General features: G+C 48.6%; 1 protein-coding gene and 1 long non-coding RNA gene across 3 annotated transcripts in view; both read right to left on the bottom strand.

Annotated features, from left to right (window-relative positions):
* Window positions 1–21310, bottom strand: part of LOC148386874 (uncharacterized) — a 38576-nt gene that overhangs the window by 16009 nt on the left and 1257 nt on the right. Inside the window, exons 3-7 of one of the 2 annotated variants that reach the window (XR_015862660.1) lie at window positions 20296–20384; window positions 15621–15650; window positions 15262–15429; window positions 15073–15149; window positions 13545–14605 (exon numbers count right to left, since the gene is read on the bottom strand). The exons of the other annotated variant lie outside the window; for it this stretch is intronic. This is a non-coding gene — a long non-coding RNA (uncharacterized LOC148386874). Of the gene's footprint in view, window positions 1–13544; window positions 14606–15072; window positions 15150–15261; window positions 15430–15620; window positions 15651–20295; window positions 20385–21310 lie in introns of those variants that run through there. 2 annotated transcript variants of the gene reach the window in all.
* On the bottom strand, window positions 6238–8674 carry LOC148386875 (janus kinase and microtubule-interacting protein 3-like). The gene is made up of 7 exons (XM_088397003.1): window positions 8603–8674; window positions 8313–8375; window positions 8128–8226; window positions 7805–8038; window positions 7619–7684; window positions 7045–7557; window positions 6238–6965 (listed from the first exon to the last, which is right to left on the bottom strand). The coding sequence occupies exons 1-6, from the start codon at window positions 8669–8671 to the stop codon at window positions 7429–7431; spliced, it is 660 nt and encodes a 219-aa protein (XP_088253129.1). The 5' UTR covers window positions 8672–8674; the 3' UTR covers window positions 6238–6965; window positions 7045–7428.

Raw genomic sequence — 21310 nt, 5'->3', positions numbered from 1 at the left:
TGCGGCATGGTGTTGTTCAGTGCGGCATGGTGTTGTTCAATGTGGCATGGTGTTGTTCAATGCGGCATGGTGTTGTTCAATGCGGGATCGTGTTGTTCAGTGCGGGGTGGTGTTGTTCAGTGCAGGATGGTGTTGTTCAGTGCGGCATGGTGTTGTTCAATGCGGCATGGTGTTGTTCAGTGCTGGATGGTGTTGTTCATTGTGGCATGGTGTTGTTCAGTGCGGCATGGTGTTGTTCAGTGCGGCATGGTGTTGTTCAGTGCAGGATGGTGTTGTTCAGTGCGGCATGGTGTTGTTCAATGCAGGATCGTGTTGTTCAGTGCAGCATAATGTTGTTCAGTGTAGCATGGTGTTGTTCAGTGCGGCATGGTGTTGTTCAATGCGGCATGGTGTTGTTCAGTGCGGGATGGTGTTGTTCAGTGCGGCATGGTGTTGTTCAGTGCGGCATAATGTTGTTCAGTGCAGCATGGTGTTGTTCAGTGCGGCATGGTGTTGTTCAGTGCGACATAATGTTGTTCAGTGCGGCATAATGTTGTTCAGTGCGGCATGGTGTTGTTCAGTGCGGCATGGTGTTGTTCAGTGCGGCATGATGTTGTTCAGTGCGGCATGGTGTTGTTCAGTGCAGGATGGTGTTGTTCAGTGCGGCATGGTGTTGTTCAATGCGGCATGGTGTTGTTCAGTGCGGGATGGTGTTGTTCAGTGCAGGATGGTGTTGTTCAGTGCGGCATGGTGTTGTTCAGTGCGGAATGGTGTTGTTCAGTGCGGCATGGTGTTGTTCAGTGCGGCATGGTGTTGTTCAGTGCAGGATGGTGTTGTTCAATGCGGGATGGTGTTGTTCAGTGCGGGATGGTGTTGTTCAGTGCAGGATGGTGTTGTTCAGTGCGGCATGGTGTTGTTCAATGCGGCATGGTGTTGTTCAGTGCAGGATGGTGTTGTTCAATGCGGCATGGTGTTGTTCAATGCGGCATGGTGTTGTTCAGTGCGGCCATGTGTTGTTCAGTGCGGCATAATGTTGTTCAGTGCGGCATGGTGTTGTTCAGTGCGGCATGGTGTTGTTCAGTGCAGCGTAATGTTGTTCAGTGCGGCATGGTGTTGTTCAGTGCGGAATGCTGTTGTTCAGTGCGGCATGGTGTTGTTCAGTGCGTATGGTGTTGTTCAGTGCGGCATGGTGTTGTTCCGTGCGGCATGGTGTTGTTCAGTGCGGGATGGTGTTGTTCATTGCGGCATGGTGTTGTTCAGTGCGGCATGGTGTTGTTCAGTGCGCCATAATGTTGTTCAGTGCGGCATGGTGTTGTTCAGTGCGGCATGGTGTTGTTCACTGCGGCATAATGTTGTTCAGTGCGGCATAATGTTGTTCAGTGCGGCATAATGTTGTTCAGTGCGGCATAATGTTGTTCAGTGCGGCATAATGTTGTTCAGTGCGGGATGGTGTTGTTCATTGCGGCATGGTGTTGTTCAGTGCGGCATGGTGTTGTTCAGTGCGGCATGGTGTTGTTCAGTGCGGCATGGTGTTGTTCAGTGCGGGATGGTGTTGTTCAGTGCAGGATGGTGTTGTTCAGTGCGGCATGGTGTTGTTCAATGCGGCATGGTGTTGTTCAGTGCGGGATGGTGTTGTTCAGTGCGGCATGGTGTTGTTCAGTGCGGCATGGTGTTGTTCAGTGCGGCATGGTGTTGTTCAGTGCGGCATGGTGTTGTTCAGTGCGGCATAATGTTGTTCAGTGCGGCATGGTGTTGTTCAGTGCGGAATGGTTTTGTTCAGTGCGGCATGGTGTTGTTCAGTGCGGGATGGTGTTGTTCAGTGCGGCATGGTTTTGTTCAGTGCGGCATGGTGTTGTTCAGTGCGGCATGGTGTTGTTCAGTGCGGCATGGTGTTGTTCAGTGCGGCATGGTGTTGTTCAGTGCGGGATGGTGTTGTTCAGTGCGGGATGGTGTTGTTCAGTGCGGCATGGTGTTCAATGCGGAATGGTGTTGTTCAGTGGAGGATGGTGTTGTTCAGTGCGGCATGGTGTTGTTCAGTGCGGCATAATGTTGTTCAGTGCGGCATGGTGTTGTTCAGTGCGGCATGGTGTTGTTCAGTGCGGCATAATGTTTTTCAGTGCGGCATGGTGTTGTTCAGTGCGGCATGGTGTTGTTCAGTGCGGCATAATGTTCAGTGTGGCATAATGTTGTTCAGTGCGGCATGGTGTTGTTCAGTGCGGGATGGTGTTGTTCAGTGCAGGATGGTGTTGTTCAGTGCGGCATGGTGTTGTTCAGTGCGGGATGGTGTCTTTCAGTGCGGCATGGTGTCGTTCAGTGCGGCATGGTGTCGTTCAGTGCGGCATGGTGTCTTTCAGTGCGTCATGGTGTCGTTCAGTGCGGCATGGTGTTGTTCAGTGCGGCATGGTGTTGTTCAGTGCGGCATGGTGTTGTTCAGTGCGGGATGGTGTTGTTCAGTGTGGCATGGTGTTCAGTGCGGCATGGTGTTGTTCAGTGCGGTATCGTGTTGTTTAGTGCGGTATCGTGTTGTTCAGTGCGGTATCGTGTTGTTCAGTGCAGTATCGTTGTGTTGTTCGTATTGTGTTGTGTTGTTCGTAATGTGTTGTGTTGTTCGTATTGTGTTGTGTTGTTCGTATTGTGTTGTGTTGTTCGTATTGTGTTGTGTTGTTCATATTGTGTTGTTCATATTGTGTTGAGTTGTTCGTATTGTGTTGTGTTGTTCGTATTGTGTTGCCTTTAACACTTAGCCTCTAACACTTAGCCTCTAACACTTAGCCTCTAGCACCTAGAAGGTAAATAAATAGGAAGGAAGGACTCACCGGTGACGTCTTCGCCCACGTCCAAGCGTTGTACTTTGTATTTTCATCCTTCTGACAGTGGAAAACATAGCCAACAAACACCGTGGAACCTAAACGAATGAAAGAAAACTATCATTTGGCCACAACAGACATTCACAGATACAACACAATGTGACGTGCGGGGTTGAGGTTAAAGGTTGAGTGAAGGGCCCTCGTTTTAAACTACTTTTTTGAAAAGGATTGGGAACAAGTAAGACGTATTTAATTTATTTAATGGGAAGTAGTAAGAGCTATTGAGTTTAATCTATGTATTATATTCTATTGTATTGCATTCTGTTGTATTTATTTTGGATTGTATTCACACTAACCCCACTAAAACTTCAGCCCACAAAAACTCGCCTCTGGCGTTTAGCCTCTGGCTTTTAGCCTCTAACACTTAGCCTTTAACACTTAGCCTAGAAGGTGAATAAATAGGGTTAAAGGTTGAGTGAAGGGACCTCGTTTTAAACTACTTTTTTGAAAAGGAGTGGGAACAAGTAAGACGTATTTAATTTATTTAATGGGAACTAGTAAGACTTATTAAATTTATTTAATCTACTTTTCTTCCCAGGCAAAATTTGATGTGCTGCAATTCCAAATTTCCAAAGTGAATAAAGGAATGAAGTCCTTTAAATTATGATTTTGTATAAATACTAGGCATTAACACAAAATCGACGGCACAAAATGGGCAGACTTTACTTGTTTGAAAAGGACTGGTTACAAGACAGACTTTTTTAATTTATTTAATGGGAAGAAGACTTATTTAGTTTAATTGATCTATTTTTGTTCCCTGGCAAAATTCGATTTGCTGCAATTCCAAATTTCCAAAGTGAATGAAGGAAAGAAGTCGTTTAAATTTTAATTTTGTTTAAATACTAGGCATAGACACAAAATCTACGGCACAAAATGGGCAGACTTTACTTGTTTGAAGAGGACTGGTTACAAGACAGACTTTTCTGATTTATTTAATGGGAAGAGGACTTATTTAGTTTATTTAATCTATTTTTGTTCCCTGGCAAAATTGGATTTGCTGAAATTGTATTTTGCCAAATCTTGACTTGAGACCTGATAGGAAGTATTAAACGCTTAGTTAAATCAATACAAGTTGGTAATAAGAGCGAGTAATGTTGGTTGAACCGATGAATGAAGGTTGAAAGCAATTTAAATTATGACTTTGTATAAATACTAGATATTAACAGAACATCTACTGCGCGAAATGGGCAGAGTTTACTTGTTTGAGAAGGAGTGGCTTATTCAAAACTAAGATTTATTTAATCTGTTTGTTCCCAGGCAAAATTGGATGTGATGCAATTCCAAATTTCACCACATGATGGTGCCCAATTTTGACTTCATAGGACATATTAAACACTTAGCTTGTTATTATGTTCAAGGTAATCAGATTTGTTTATTATTCTAATGGCCTCTTCAAAACTATTCTGGATTACTACTTTGGATCTATTCTACATTACTTGGCAACAACATACTCTAACAGATTAGGCAGTATAATCATATATGTTAACTTGAGAGTGCCCACACTCAATCTACTTATCGTGATGTGTTAAATCAATTACTGTTAGACATTATTTGTCTGATAATCTACCAAATCTTTGAATTGAAGAATTTGTGATTTAATTAATAGCTTGTTGTTATGTTAAGGGTAATCATACTTGTATATAATTCTAATGGCCTTCTTTTGAAAACTATTCTGAATTACAACTTTGGATCTTATATTACTTTGCAACAATCTACTCTGTGACAGATTAGGCAGTATAATCACATATGTTAACTTCAGTGCCCACACTGTATTTATTTATGGTTATTTGTTAAATCAAGTACTGTTAGACATGAAATAGGAAGTGTTTAACATAAATGTTATGGCTACTCACCATTGTAGCTCGCTCCTGGTCAATGATACGAGCCTCTTCTTGCAGTGGAAAACTTGCAGCCAACAAACACCGTGGAACCTAAAGGAATGAAATTAAACATTAACATTTCGCCTCGACCAATTTTCACACGTACAACGCAACGCGGCTACACTTCTGCTATTACAAACGTAAATCTCCTTAAACACAATGAGTGTTACTTACCGTGTACGCTCTAGACGGTCCAGTTGCAAGCAGAAAATAAAGATATTTCTGTTGATAATCGTCGCTGCTCAGCGGCTCACGGCAGATTTGAAATCTATCTGAAACGGCAGTTAAAAGTAGAGTTACATAGTTTTCTTTTTTAATCAACACAATCATTTACAACCGTTGACCAGAAAGAATCGTCGAAATTCGACGTCCCCCACAAACGCCACGCTCACTCGCTTTTCAGGGCAACAAAAGTACTTCTTTTTAAAAACGATGAGTTGTACTTACCGTGTACGCTCTGGACGGTCCAGTTGCAAGCAGAAAATAAAAATATTTCTCTTGTTAGTCGTATGTTACCATCCGCTGTGTCTTTGTCAACATCGCCGCCATTTTCCTACTTCCTGCTGCGAGCCACGCCCACGGATTTAAATTTGGGCGGAAGCTCTTTCCATTGGCGTCGTTTTCGCGTATAGCAAATCCGATTGGTTGGGAAGGGGGCACGGTTATGCAGCCGAGGGGTCCTGTGATCGGTGGGATGTAAAGTAGGCGTCGACGTCACGTCCGCGTCACGCGACCACGACGTGGCAGACGTCATATAGCAACCGCTGTTTTGTTTAGTAGATTTACAGTTGTTATGCATTGGCATAATGGTGTGCACTCAAAATAGATTTAAATAAATTAAATATTTCTTCTGCCCACTCCCTTTTAAACAAGTTAACTCTGCCCACGTCCATTGACGTCTTGTCTGCGTCACGTGACCACGACGTAGCGACGTCATGTAGTAACCGCTGTTTTGATCAGTAGACTTACAGTTATTATGCGTTGACATAATGGCGCACTGGTTAGCATGGCCACCTCTTAAGCATGATGTTGCGGGTTCGACGCCTGATCAATGTTAGCATGGAGTGAGCTTAAGTGCATGGCGCTGAAGATTTGAATCTTTGAAATGCGCTGAGGTCTGACATATCAGGCAGAATGGTTTGCCATCACGTTCAACAAAAAATAGAAACGTTCCCACTCTGATTAAAACGTCCTGTGTTCATCTACGTATTTTCGTTTTGCTGTGCATCTTTTCCCTGCCATTTCGAGAGCCCAATTGACACTCATAGTTTAAAGAAATGTGTTTGCCCATCCTACTTTGTGGAATTTCACCACATGCGCTTTTGACCAAAATACCAAATTGAACTCAAGTGAAGCCAACACGCACAACCCCCCCCCCCCCCCCCCCCCCACACACACACACACACAAATGTTGATATGAACATAAAAGAGCCGCATGCGGTTCGGGAGTTGCGGCTTGGCCAAACCTGTACTATACAACTTTATTTGTATAAAATTTTCACAACAGCCTTCACACAAACAAAGCGGGAAAAACCGAAGACGTGCGTGTTCCGCCCACGCTGGATTTATTTGCACCTTTGAAAAGACACCGTATTGCCGCAGATGTGGCAAAGAGTACTTTTGGGCATCTGAGACGGAAGGATGTCCAAAGCATCACGTCACCTGCTCTGGTAGGCATGGTGGTGGGACGTTGAGGTCAACCGCTTTGGGGTTGGCTGAATCTTTGATCGCAGGATGCCACACACTTGAAGACAGAAGCAGAAAAGCAGAGCTAAATGCAAAATGTACTCACCGGTGACTCCAATTTTTTTCCCCCCTGAAGAAACAGCTGGACGGGTGGCCCCGGCTGGCCAGTGGGACTCTTGTTATTCTGACCCTTTTTAGTGCGCGTTTGGGGCAACAACCGTTTTTTGTGGCGCTCTCTTCTGGTTCAAAAGTGCCCTGCATGTGAATTTGATTTTCCTGCCTTCTGATTGGATGAGCGCCGGTGTGACGCGGTGCCTCTGTCACCGTGGCGGGGGGTATACGTTGGCATCGGAGCGTCTGCCAACGTCTGAGACCGGCTGGCAGTGTATCGGAGGTGTCGAGTGCGGTGCCGCTGGAGCTCACTCACCAGCTGGTGTTAGGGCCACAGAATGAAGGCCAAGGAGAAGAATAGAAAGAGAAACAGAAACTTCTCCTCCAATTGTTTGATTTGTCTCTTCTGAGCTTCGATGAATTCTTTCAGCTCTTTGTTCCTCTAGGACGGACAAATGGAAAGTGGCATTCAAAAGCCAGTAAGCGTGCAAGTAAGTGCCGGGCTGGCTTTGGGCCCTTACCTGTTGCGCGCTGTGCAGCAGATCCATTCTCTCTTGGAGGATGCAAGCGTCGCGCTCCCTCAACTCGCACATCAGGGCTCGCTTCCATTGGTCCACGGCGCTCCTAAGCTCTTCTCTCTGATCCGCCGTCAGCACGTCATTCACGCCAGCGTGGCTGGCTTTTTCGCCGTCCGTGGCGGGGCAGTCCCGCTGCGGTAGCGCCTCGTACAACATGGCCTCCAGCTCCAGGATCCTCTGGGCCGCAATCCTCGTCCATCAGTGGTCCGGCGGGAGATTTGAGGGCGGCTTACCTTATGAGCCTGGTCCATGGAACACTTCCTGAAGTCCAACTCTTCATCCAGGTAGCCCTTCTGCTTGCAGAACATATCCAGGCACAGCTCAAGGTCAGAATTGTTGGGGCACATTGCCGGAGTTCCCCTTGGCTGATGTCGCGTGTCTGTCTACCTTCTCACTTTCAATGTCCAACATCTTCTGTTGAAGTGCTGACTTGGTCACTTTGATGTATTCTAACCACTGAGGAAAGGCTGCTGTCACATAAGCAGAATGCGAGAGCGTGCGTGGACGTGCGCGTTACCTTCTCGGCTAGGGTGAGAAGGGTCCTGGCGTGAATCACGACCACCTGCTCCTCGTTGGTGAGATTCTGCAAGAGCCCAAAGGCACAGCGTCAACAAGCTTCTTTCAGCGCAAAGCCTTCCAAAAGTCACATTTGAGCCGCCGAGTCTCGTGGAGTGCGAACATAAGGAGTTCGACATACACTTACGGCGTTATAGCCCAGGATGTCCAGCTTCTTCATCAGATCACTGATGACGATGTCCGGGGGAAAGGCGCAAGGAGCAATGTAAGGTGTTCTGGGACCTCGGGTTAAGGTTAGGGTTGCGAGGGACGCCTTACGTACGCTCACGCCTTCGGCCTCGCAGTAGATCTGCAAAGGGCTGAGGCCGTCTGGGAAACGGACTTGCAGAAACTTCAAGACGGGGGAGCGCCACTCCCTCTCCTGAAAGGCAGAGGCATGCATCCGTCCGTCCGTCCGTCCGTCCGTCCGTCACATCTCTGGCCTCAACACGCTTGTGCGAGTCTTCCCACCTCCAGCTCCAGGATGCGGAACTCAAGCAGTTCGTTTTGGTCTTGGATATCCTGGATGTGCTCTTTCAGACGCGCTTCTTCCGCCTCCATCCGCCTGACCTGAAAAGACAGTCAGACCTCATCTGCGGGGCTTCCCGACGGGTGTGACGCCAAGCGACTCCGCCCAGCGCCTTTCTTTCCGTCACCTTTTCGGCCAACTGCTGATTGCTCTGACGCAGCAGCTGCTTCTCCTCCACCCACTTGACATTCTAGAAGAGACAAACGCGTGGACAGCTTTGGAATGTTGTGTCATTTTCATCCCCAAATTCTTTGGTTGACTGGAAAATGACATTTGCTTTTCTCCGCATTTTCCCAGCCACGTTCGGGGGGGGGGGGGGGGGGGGGGGGGGGTTGGTCCAGTAATGCCAGACGAATGAGTGACTGAAGAATGTAGCTATTTTGTCTGAGAAAAAGGTGTGCTCATTGATGAGCTTACCTGTCCTTGTTGCTTCAGCGCTGACTCCAGATCTGCTACTCTGCTTTGATAGTGACCCATTTCTACCATCAGCTTTTCTCTGGTCTGAAAGGAGGAGGAGGGAGGCTCCTCCTCCTCCTTTCAGACCAGAGAACACCTGAGGCTGGGTGAGAACGGGGAGGCTGCGACCCGGCCGGGGGTTGCGGAAAGGGGCGCCACCTTGATCTCCTTCTCGGCGTCGTAGTCCCCTTCGCTGGTCTGGGCTAGCAGAGCGTAGGCTCGTTGCAGCGCTTGATATTCTTGCGTCAGCTGGCGGTAGCGAAGCTCCGCCTCTTCATGCACACACCAATGCAACACAGCACTAGTACCAGAATCAGTCAGACCGGCGACAAAGCACCCGCGACGCAAAGACGAGTCCGATTCCAGGCTGAAGAGGAATGTTTGGTGCCAATACGCTGGCAGAAATGGCGGGCTACCTCTTCGGGTTCCGTGTCGGGGGTTCTGTCGGTGTGAAAAGACAAGGACGATCCGTCCGAGTCCACCAACACGTCTTCGTCGTAGCCGTAAAATGTTTCGATGACCTGCGGGCGCGGAAGCAAACATCTCTCTGAACAAACTGAAGCGACACCTCACGATGAATCGACGAGAGGAACGATAGCGAGAAAAAGGCCATTTCATCTTGCGCAACACCAAGCAGCCGCAAACAAACAGACTCACCTTGCAGGACCTCACGCTTTGTTCCTCCTCAGAGATTCTCGACGTCGGTATCGTAGCAGCAAATCTCTCTCCTGTCGACACAAATAATCCGCCTTTGAGATTCTTTGGATGCAAAGGGAACGAACGGCTCCGGCGCAGAAACAAACGCGACTCACAATGACATTTCTGACATGAGCTCCTGTCTCCAGAGCCTGAAAAACACGTCACCGGCGATGATTGGAGGGACGCTCGTCTTTTCCAAAAGTGACAACTACAGGGTGTGTCAGGGTTTTCCAGATTATCTTTATCGTATCATTATGTTGCTTTGACTTTGACTGCAACCTGTAATAAATAATATTATTTATCCCTTATTTATCCCTATCGCTTATCCCTTCCTACACAAAGTCGTAAAACACCCCTTGCTATGTTTTGACTAGAGGTCGAGGGCTTCCTCTATTCAATCCACTCTTACACCCACCCTGTTTCTCTTAATTAAAATGCTCGTGCAGGAGCCGAGAGTCAGACTTCATTCGTACAACGGATGGACTCTCCACCTGCAGGTGTCCAAAAGAACTTACTTGTCTCCCGTGTGGTTCTTGCAAAATAAGTTGGAGCGAGCGCAACTCTAACAGGGTGCATTTTGCCACTAGCTGCCTACGGACAATGACGTCGCGCTCGCGGCTCATGGTTGACGGGCTGAGCAGCCGGGCAAGTCCGTCGTTTTCAGCGCACAGCGAGTGGCAAAGGCGCTGACAAAACGGGAGCTTTGAGCTGCTGAAAACGGCAAAACAAGTCTAAAGCGTGTTCAAACGCGTGCGCACAATGCTCCTGCTTGAAAGGTCGGAATTTAAGGGGCCAATTTTTTGGATGGCGGCCGCCGGCCAAGCTTTGGACGGAAAAGGTTTCCTGGCGACAGCGAGCGAGCGCGGCGCTGCCGTACGTGCACCGAGTCGCCTGCCTGAAGACCTTGGACAAGTCGTCGATGATGTGCCGCTGCTCCACAACTTGAAGGAACTCCATTTCACCGTCCTGCTGGCCGCAACCGCGGTCCAGGTCATTGAGCGAACTAGGCCTTCTCTGTGGAACACAAATGCAGTGGACTCTGTTGGCACGCCGCCGTTGTCCGCGTCGACTTACCAAGCTTGCCATCTCCTCGTTCTCCTGGGTGACAAAGCGCACTTTGTTTTCAAGGCGGCACAGCACCAGCGAGAGTTCTTCATTCTTCCTGCTCAGGCGTTTGTTTTTGTACAGGAGTGGCAGAAACTGGCTTTCTGTTTCTCTCAGTCGCTTTAGCTGCAAGCATGAAGTGCGGGATGTGAAAGACGCACAACACGCGGGCCAGAACGTATCCATTCCTTTTGCATCGGTTTGAACGGAATCGTGGCTTTGGCTCCCAATAAAAGACATCTACCAGGCAACCGACTCGCCGCGCCGCTCAACTAATAAGCAAGCGCAATGGGTGCCTCGCTGGATGGCGCGCATCAAACGTAGCGCAAACCTTCAAGCGTGCCGTCAATAAATTACCAGTTCATTGCGCTCTTCAGAAAGCAGGGCGTTTCGATCCTCCAGTTTCCTGATGACTGCGCTGAGCTCAGCGATTTTCAGATGAAACCGTCGCGTGTCCCGATCCTCCTGAGACTGAAAACGCCCCGCAACACACACACACAAGCACTCGTTCAAAGTTCAAAACTGTTTTTGTGCTACCTTCCTCCAGCAACGAACTAAGTCATGCGTACTGCAAGTGTGTGATGAGGTGGCTTACGCAATGAAGAGGATTGCTAGTAGCGGCGTTGACCCCACTTCCAGGGTAGTTTAGGCCCGCCCTTTGGGAATCCCTCAGGGCAGCGATCTGCTGCTCGGCAGCCTGAGTCTGCAGCTGAAGGCGGTGGACGTGGCCGGCCCCAGGGCTTCATCCAAAACACTAACCGCTCTGTCTTTCAGCTTGATCTCATCCGTCTGGATGTACAAACGGGGAGCGCTCAGGCAGGCGGGCAAACTCATTTGCCAGAATTGTGACAAAAACAAAGAGAGCAACCGGCCAATTTTTTTCTTGAATCGACTAGAACACCTTTGCTGTGACAAAAGCGAAGCGAGCAACCGGACATTTTCTTCTTGTGAAATAGAATAGAATAGAATGCCTTAGGTGTCATTGCACTGCAGGTATACAACGAAATTGGGAACATAGCCACGCACCGCGCATCTGATCAGTCCTACCAGTCGGCGGATCTCCCTCTCGCAGTCTCTCTTGGTTCGGCTCAGCTCCTCCCGATGCTGGTGATGAGCCGATCGGAGCTCGGCCGCTCGGGACTGCCAGGCCTGCTGGGCCGCTGCCAGGGCTTCTTCCGCGCTCCTGGTGGAGGCGACACCGCTCGGTCTCCCGACACCGCCGCGTCTCCTCCACCTCCGCCAGCAAAGCGCCCCCCCTCCTCACCTGAGCAGACATTGCGCCACACCTGGCCGTTGAGACCGCAACGGAGCGCCGCGACGCTTACTGGGGACAAGCTACACAATACGGTAGCGGCCGCATCGAAGCCCGACGTGGCGTGCGGATAGTCAGACACGGATAGAGCGGATCACCTTGTCCATGGAGCCGTCCCTCAGGCTGAGGACCAAGGCATTCAGTCGCTGGATCTCTCCATCTTTGATTTTGATCACTCTCATCAGCTCCATTTCATGCTGCCGCAGTAATGTCTCCCTGGTAATGGCTAACTCTTTCTGCTTCTCCTCATGGAGTTTGCTTTTGAGTTCCGTCATGGCGGCGGTGGCACGGTGGTGCTCCGCCCGCAGGTCCTGACTTCTCTCTCTCTCCAGACAGCTGACCTGACATGACTTAGACTTAGACTTAGACAAACTTTATTGTCATCTTGTCTGCACATGGTGCATACAAAACGAAATTCCGTTGCATACGTCTTACAACAAAGTAGTGATATTGCAGTTGAATAGAAGTAACATATCCTATGAAAATATATATATATACATATACTATATATATATATATATATATTAAAAATAAGTATAAAGTGCAGCAGTGATAATTATGCAATAGTGCAAGTAGGCAAAACAGTATTCAAGAGTGTGCAGAGGAATGCTAAACCATGTATTAAACTTCTATTTAAAGGGTTTATACAAGTTCAGTAAAGTTGGTAGTGCGAGATAGTGCAAGATAGAGGTCCGTAGTGTCATAAAGTACAGTTCTGTGAATGTGTGATGCAGAGTTCAGTTTAGAGCTCAACAGTTCTAGTGTTCAACAGTCTGATGACAGCAGGGAAAAAGCTGTTGCAGAACCTGGTGGACCTGCAGCGGATGCTGCAAACCTCTTCCCAGAGGGCAGCAGGGAGAACAGTCCATGGTGGGGGTGTGATGGGTCATTGATGATGTTACGGGCACGGGACATGCAGCGCTGAGATGAAATGTCCTGAATGGAGGGAAGAGGAGCCCCTATGATCCTCTCTGCTGTCCTCACCACTCTCCTCACGTTCTTCCAATCGGAGGCGGTGCAGCCTCCACACCATACAGAGAGACAGCTTGTCAGAATGCTCTCTATGGTGCTCCTGTAGAACGTCCTCATGATGGGTGGGGGCAGGTGGGCTCTCCTCATCCTCCGCAGGAAGTACAAGCGCTTCTGTGCCCTCTTGACCAGTGCCGTAGTGTTCATAGTCCAGGTGAGGTCTTCTGTGATGTGGACCCCCAGGAATTTGGTGGTGCTGACCACCTCCACAGCTGAGCTGTTGATGATCAGTGGAGCGTGGTGAGGCTGTTTTTTCCTGAAGTCGACGACGATCTCCTTCATCTTCTCCTCATTCAGGATCAGGCTGTTTTCTCTGCACCAGCCCACCAGCTGCTCCACCTCCTCTCTGTAGTCCAGGTCGTTGTTGTCTCTGATGAGCCCCACCACCGTTGTGTCGTCTGCTGACTTCACGATGTGATTGGTGGTGAACCTGAGGACGCAGTCGTGTGTCATCAGGGTGAACAGCAGGGGGCTCAGGACGCAGCCCTGAGGGGAGCCTGTGCTGAGGGTGATGACATCAGAGGTGTTCTGTCCGACCCGGACTGACTGAGGTCTGTTGGTGAGGAAGTCTAGCAGCCAGTTGCGAAGGGGGGTGTTGAAGCCCAGGTGTTCCAATTTTCCTACCAGATGCTGTGGGATGATGGTGTTAAACGCTGAGCTGAAGTCCAGGAACAGCATCCGCACATGGGTGTTCTTCTCCTCCAGGTGAGCCAGGCTCAGGTGAAGAACGGAGGAGATGGCGTCCTGAGTGGAGCGGTTTTGCCGGTCGGCAAACTGGAACGGGTCAAATAATAGGGGGAGTCTGGAAACGATGTGACCTTTAAGCAGCCTTTCGAAGCACTTCATCATAACCGGAGTCAGTGCAACAGGCCGGTAATCATTAAATGAGGTGATTTGAGGTTTCTTCGGCACCGGAATGATGGAGGCAGTCTTAAAGCACGCCGGCACTGTGGCTTGGCCCAGCGAGGTGTTAAAAATGTCTGTGATGACCCCAGCCAGATGACTTGCACATTCCCTGAACACACGCCCAGGAATGTTGTCGGGGCCAGGGGCCTTACAGGGGTTGACTCTCCTCAGGGTCTTCAACACATCGGCGGAGTCAAGGCAGAGTACCTCCTCTTTCTGATGGGGGACAGTTTTAACTGCTGGAGTGCCGTTTAGTGCCTCGAACCTCCCAAAGAAGTTATTTAGACCATTTAGAAAGTCAGCATCAACTACACCCACCGGGGGGGGGGGGGGAGTTGTAGTCTGTAATCGCCCGTATGCCTTGCCACATACTCCTGATGTTTTTGACGTCGTGGAAACGATCCTGAAATTTTCGACTGTGGTCTCGCTTCGCTATCCTGATGGCACGGTTCAAGTTGGCTCTCGCTGTCCTCAGTGTCTCCTTGTCGCCAGACTTGAAGGCAGAGTTCCGCGCTCGTAGCGTTTGACGTACCTCCTCAGTCATCCAGGGTCGTTGGTTGCCCCGGGTGATGATATTCTTAGTGGTGCTGACGTCCTCGGTGCATTTGTTGATGTAGGCTGACACAGTCATGGCACACGCATGTCTAATCTACATCGGGAAATCTGGGAGGGAGGGAGGTAGGCAGGCAGGGAGGCAGGCAGGGAGGCAGGCAGTGTCTGTCTGTTGAGGTTTTCACCTTGTTCTTCTCCTGCTGAAGTTCTAACTGGACGTCCATCAGTTTGGTTCTCAGCTCGTCATTGGCGGCCTGAAGGGCGTCCGTTCGCTCCGCCTTGGCCCGCCCTGCCGGAGCTCGTTTGGACATCTCTTACTCGAGTCTCGCCCGGTCGTCAGTCAGAGATCACAACATTTGTACCTGGAGAGCACAAACGCAGCGCTGTTTTCCACTGGCTTCGAACTCAACTTCAATCGGTACCGTAACTTACAACATCATAAACATAGAACTAGCTTGACTTATTCATTGAATAAATGCATTTGGTTCTTCAAAACTGCATCACGCAACATAGCGTGACCGAGACGGCCGTTATCCACCTGCGTGAAGTTATTTGGTGAAATGAATGAGATGTTTAAGACACCATCGTTCTGTCTCTCTGTAGATGAAGGGAAATAATCGATTGCTGAAGGTCTAAAGGTGTTGTGATAAACAAATAAACATATTAGTGATTAGTGACATATTTGTGATAAACATATTAGGCAGGATAATCACATATGTTAACTTGACTGCCCACACTGTATTTATTTATGGTTATTTGTTAAATCGAGTACTGTTAGACATGAAATAGGAAGTGTTTAACATAAATGGAAGACGAAAGGGGTACTCACCATTGTAGCTCCTGCTGGTCAATGATACGAGCCTCTTCTTGCAGTGGAAAACATACAGCCAACAAACACCGTGGAACCTAAAGGAATGAAATTAAACATTAACATTTAGCCTCAACCAACATTCACAGATACAACGCAACGCAAACTACACAAACGTAAATCTTTTTAAACACAATGAGTTGTACTTACCGTGTACGCTCTAGACGGTCCACTTGCAAGCAGAAAATAAAGATATTTCTGTTGATAATCGTCGTGTTTGTATCCGGTGTCTCGCTCAAGGCCATTGCGCCCACAGATTTGAATTTTGGCGAGAGTTCAGCCTATTGACGTCATTTCCGCGGTGTAATACCCGCATATCTGAAACGGCAAAGTTAAGAGTAGAGTTAAATAAAGTTTTTAGTCAACGCAATAATTTACAACCGTTGACCAGTCGAAATAATCGTCGAAATTTGGCGTCTGTGGCTGGAAGCAGACGCCGAGTTCGACGTTCCTCCCAAACGCCAAACTCCCTCGCTTTTCAGGGCTCAAAAAAAAACAGTTGTAATTACCTTGTACGCTCTAGACGGTCAAGTTGCAAGCTGAAAACAAAAATATTTGCCTTGTTAGTCATCGTGTTACTAACCGCTGTGTCTTGTTTGCCAGAATTGCCGCTTTCCTACTTCCTGTTGCAAGCCACGCCCACGGAGTATAATTTTGCCGTGAGTTCCGCCTATTGACGTCATGTCCGCGTCACATGACTGCGACGTAATATTATCTAAAACTGTTTGTGCGGTATTGTGTTGTTCTGTGCGGTGTTGTGTTATTCTGTGCGGCGTCGTGTTGTTCTGTGCGGCGTCGTGTTGTTCAGTGCGACGTCGTGTTGTTCAGTGCGGCATGGTGTTGTTCAGTGCGGCATGGTGTTGTTCAGTGCGGCATGGTGTTGTTCAGTGCGGCATAATGTTGTTCAGTGCGGCATAATGTTGTTCAGTGCGGCATGGTGTTGTTCAGTGCGCCATGGTGTTGTTCAGTGCGGCATGGTGTTGTTCAGTGCGGCATAATGTTGTTCAGTGCGCCATAATGTTGTTCAGTGCGGCATGGTGTTGTTCAGTGCGGGATGGTGTTGTTCAGTGCAGGATGGTGTTGCTCAGTGCGGCATGGTGTTGTTCAATGCGGCATGGTGTTGTTCAGTGCGGGATGGTGTTGTTCAGTGCGGCATGGTGTTGTTCAGTGCGGCACAATGTTGTTCAGTGCGGCATGGTGTTGTTCAGTGCGGCATGGTGTTGTTCAGTGCGGCATGGTGTTGTTCAGTGCGGCATGGTGTTGTTCAGTGCGGAATGGTGTTGTTCAGTGCGGCATGGTGTTGTTCAGTGCGGGATGGTGTTGTTCAATGCGGGATCGTGTTGTACAGTGCGGGGTGGTGTTGTTCAGTGCAGGATGGTGTTGTTCAGTGCGGCATGGTGTTGTTCAATGCGGCATGGTGTTGTTCAGTGCGGGATGGTGTTGTTCATTGCGGCATGGTGTTGTTCAGTGCGGCATGGTGTTGTTCAGTGCGGCATGGTGTTGTTCAGTGCGGCATGGTGTTGTTCAGTGCGGCATAATGTTGTTCAGTGCGGCATGGTGTTGTTCAGTGCGGGTAGGTGTTGTTCAGTGCAGGATGGTGTTGTTCAGTGCGGCATGGTGTTGTTCAGTGCAGCATAGTGTTGTTCAGTGCAGCATGGTGTTGTTCAGTGCGGCATGGTGTTGTTCAGTGCGGCATGGTGTTGTTCAATGCGGCATGGTGTTGTTCAATGCGGGATCGTGTTGTTCAGTGCGGGGTGGTGTTGTTCAGTGCAGGATGGTGTTGTTCAGTGCGGCATGGTGTTGTTCAATGCGGCATGGTGTTGTTCAGTGCTGGATGGTGTTGTTCATTGTGGCATGGTGTTGTTCAGTGCGGCATGGTGTTGTTCAGTGCGGCATGGTGTTGTTCAGTGCGGCATGGTGTTGTTCAGTGCGGCATGGTGTTGTTCAGTGCGGGATGGTGTTGTTCAATGCGGGATGGTGTTGTACAGTGCGGGGTGGTGTTGTTCAGTGCAGGATGGTGTTGTTCAGTGCGGCATGGTGTTGTTCAATGCGGCATGGTGTTGTTCAGTGCGGGATGGTGTTGTTCATTGCGGCATGGTGTTGTTCAGTGCGGCATGGTGTTGTTCAGTGCGGCATGGTGTTGTTCAGTGCGGCATGGTGTTGTTCAGTGCGGCATAATGTTGTTCAGTGCGGCATGGTGTTGTTCAGTGCGGGTAGGTGTTGTTCAGTGCAGGATGGGGTTGTTCAGTGCGGCATGGTGTTGTTCAATGCGGCATGGTGTTGTTCAGTGCGGGATGGTGTTGTTCAGTGCGGGATGGTGTTGTTCAGTGCGGCATGGTGTTGTTCCGTGCGGCATGGTGTTGTTCAGTGCGGGATGGTGTTGTTCATTGCGGCATGGTGTTGTTCAGTGCGGCATGGTGTTGTTCAATGCGGCATGGTGTTGTTCAATGCGGCATGGTGTTGTTCAATGCGGGATCGTGTTGTTCAGTGCGGGGTGGTGTTGTTCAGTGCAGGATGGTGTTGTTCAGTGCGGCATGGTGTTGTTCAATGCGGCATGGTGTTGTTCAGTGCTGGATGGTGTTGTTCATTGTGGCATGGTGTTGTTCAGTGCGGCATGGTGTTGTTCAGTGCGGCATGGTGTTGTTCAGTGCAGGATGGTGTTGTTCAGTGCGGCATGGTGTTGTTCAATGCAGGATCGTGTTGTTCAGTGCAGCATAATGTTGTTCAGTGCAGCATGGTGTTGTTCAGTGCGGCATGGTGTTGTTCAATGCGGCATGGTGTTGTTCAGTGCGGGATGGTGTTGTTCAGTGCGGCATGGTGTTGTTCAGTGCGGCATAATGTTGTTCAGTGCAGCATGGTGTTGTTCAGTGCGGCATGGTGTTGTTCAGTGCGACATAATGTTGTTCAGTGCGGCATAATGTTGTTCAGTGCGGCATGGTGTTGTTCAGTGCGGCATGGTGTTGTTCAGTGCGGCATGATGTTGTTCAGTGCGGCATGGTGTTGTTCAGTGCAGGATGGTGTTGTTCAGTGCGGCATGGTGTTGTTCAATGCGGCATGGTGTTGTTCAGTGCGGGATGGTGTTGTTCAGTGCAGGATGGTGTTGTTCAGTGCGGCATGGTGTTGTTCAGTGCGGAATGGTGTTGTTCAGTGCGGCATGGTGTTGTTCAGTGCGGCATGGTGTTGTTCAGTGCAGGATGGTGTTGTTCAATGCGGGATGGTGTTGTTCAGTGCGGGATGGTGTTGTTCAGTGCAGGATGGTGTTGTTCAGTGCGGCATGGTGTTGTTCAATGCGGCATGGTGTTGTTCAGTGCAGGATGGTGTTGTTCAGTGCGGCATGGTGTTGTTCAATGCGGCATGGTGTTGTTCAATGCGGCATGGTGTTGTTCAGTGCGGCATGGTGTTGTTCAGTGCGGCATAATGTTGTTCAGTGCGGCATGGTGTTGTTCAGTGCGGCATGGTGTTGTTCAGTGCAGCGTAATGTTGTTCAGTGCGGCATGGTGTTGTTCAGTGCGGAATGCTGTTGTTCAGTGCGGCATGGTGTTGTTCAGTGCGGGATGGTGTTTTTCAGTGCGGCATGGTGTTGTTCCGTGCGGCATGGTGTTGTTCAGTGCGGGATGGTGTTGTTCATTGCGGCATGGTGTTGTTCAGTGCGGCATGGTGTTGTTCAGTGCGCCATAATGTTGTTCAGTGCGGCATGGTGTTGTTCAGTGCGGCATGGTGTTGTTCACTGCGGCATAATGTTGTTCAGTGCGGCATAATGTTGTTCAGTGCAGCATAATGTTGTTCAGTGCGGCATAATGTTGTTCAGTGCGGCATAATGTTGTTCAGTGCGGGATGGTGTTGTTCATTGCGGCATGGTGTTGTTCAGTGCGGCATGGTGTTGTTCAGTGCGGCATGGTGTTGTTCAGTGCGGGATGGTGTTGTTCAGTGCAGGATGGTGTTGTTCAGTGCGGCATGGTGTTGTTCAATGCGGCATGGTGTTGTTCAGTGCGGGATGGTGTTGTTCAGTGCGGCATGGTGTTGTTCAGTGCGGCATAATGTTGTTCAGTGCGGCATGGTGTTGTTCAGTGCGGCATGGTGTTGTTCAGTGCGGCATAATGTTGTTCAGTGCGGCATGGTGTTGTTCAGTGCGGAATGGTGTTGTTCAGTGCGGCATGGTGTTGTTCAGTGCGGGATGGTGTTGTTCAGTGCGGCATGGTGTTGTTCAGTGCGGCATAATGTTGTTCAGTGCGGCATGGTGTTGTTCAGTGCGGCATGGTGTTGTTCAGTGCGGCATGGTGTTGTTCAGTGCGGGATGGTGTTGTTCAGTGCGGGATGGTGTTGTTCAGTGCGGCATGGTGTTCAATGCGGAATGGTGTTGTTCAGTGCAGGATGGTGTTGTTCAGTGCGGCATGGTGTTGTTCAGTGCGGCATAATGTTGTTCAGTGCGGCATGGTGTTGTTCAGTGCGGCATGGTGTTGTTCAGTGCGGCATAATGTTTTTCAGTGCGGCATGGTGTTGTTCAGTGCGGCATGGTGTTGTTCAGTGCGGCATAATGTTCAGTGTGGCATAATGTTGTTCAGTGCGGCATGGTGTTGTTCAGTGCGGGATGGTGTTGTTCAGTGCAGGATGGTGTTGTTCAGTGCGGCATGGTGTTGTTCAGTGCGGGATGGTGTCTTTCAGTGCGGCATGGTGTCGTTCAGTGCGGCATGGTGTCGTTCAGTGCGGCATGGTGTCTTTCAGTGCGTCATGGTGTCGTTCAGTGCGGCATGGTGTTGTTCAGTGCGGCATGGTGTTGTTCAGTGCGGCATGGTGTTGTTCAGTGCGGGATGGTGTTGTTCAGTGTGGCATGGTGTTCAGTGCGGCATGGTGTTGTTCAGTGCAGTATCGTGTTGTTTAGTGCGGTATCGTGTTGTTCAGTGCGGTATCGTGTTGTTCAGTGCAGTATCGTTGTGTTGTTCGTATTGTGTTGTGTTGTTCGTAATGTGTTGTGTTGTTCGTATTGTGTTGTGTTGTTCGTATTGTGTTGTGTTGTTCGTATTGTGTTGTGTTGTTCATATTGTGTTGTTCATATTGTGTTGAGTTGTTCGTATTGTGTTGTGTTGTTCGTATTGTGTTGCCTTTAACACTTAGCCTCTAACACTTAGCCTCTAACACTTAGCCTCTAGCACCTAGAAGGTAAATAAATAGGAAGGAAGGACTCACCGGTGACGTCTTCGCCCACGTCCAAGCGTTGTACTTTGTATTTTCATCCTTCTGACAGTGGAAAACATAGCCAACAAACACCGTGGAACCTAAACGAATGAAAGAAAACTATCATTTGGCCACAACAGACATTCACAGATACAACACAATGTGACGTGCGGGGTTGAGGTTAAAGGTTGAGTGAAGGGCCCTCGTTTTAAACTACTTTTTTGAAAAGGATTGGGAACAAGTAAGACGTATTTAATTTATTTAATGGGACGTAGTAAGAGCTATTGAATTTAATCTATGTATTATATTCTATTGTATTGTATTCTGTTGTATTCTTTTGGATTGTATTCACACTAACCCCACTAAAACTTCAGCCCACAAAAACTCGCCTCTGGCGCCTAGCCTCTGGCTTTTAGCCTCTAACACTTAGCCTTTAACACTTAGCCTAGAAGGTGAATAAATAGGGTTAAAGGTTGAGTGAAGGGACCTCGTTTTAAACTACTTTTTTGAAAAGGAGTGGGAACAAGTAACACGTATTTAATTTATTTAATGGGAACTAGTAAGACTTATTAAATTTATTTAATCTACTTTTCTTCCCAGGCAAAATTTGATGTGCTGCAATTCCAAATTTCCAAAGTGAATGAAGGAATGAAGTCCTTTAAATTATGATTTTGTATAAATACTAGGCATTAACACAAAATTGACGGCACAAAATGGGCAGACTTTACTTGTTTGAAAAGGACTGGTTACAAGACAGACTTTTTTAATTTATTTAATGGGAAGAAGACTTATTTAGTTTAATTGATCTATTTTTGTTCCCTGGCAAAATTCGATTTGCTGCAATTCCAAATTTCCAAAGTGAATGAAGGAAAGAAGTCGTTTAAATTATGATTTTGTTTAAATACTAGGCATAGACACAAAATCTACGGCACAAAATGGGCAGACTTTACTTGTTTGAAGAGGACTGGTTACAAGACAGACTTTTCTGATTTATTTAATGGGAAGAGGACTTATTTAGTTTATTTAA

Source organism: Syngnathus floridae, chromosome 14 (genome assembly GCF_059516105.1).
Source record: "Syngnathus floridae isolate MCC-2025c chromosome 14, RoL_Sflo_1.0, whole genome shotgun sequence".
NCBI lineage: Eukaryota > Metazoa > Chordata > Actinopteri > Syngnathiformes > Syngnathidae > Syngnathus > Syngnathus floridae.
Note: the sequence above shows the minus strand (reverse complement) of the source record. Positions and strands in the feature narration are given on the sequence as shown.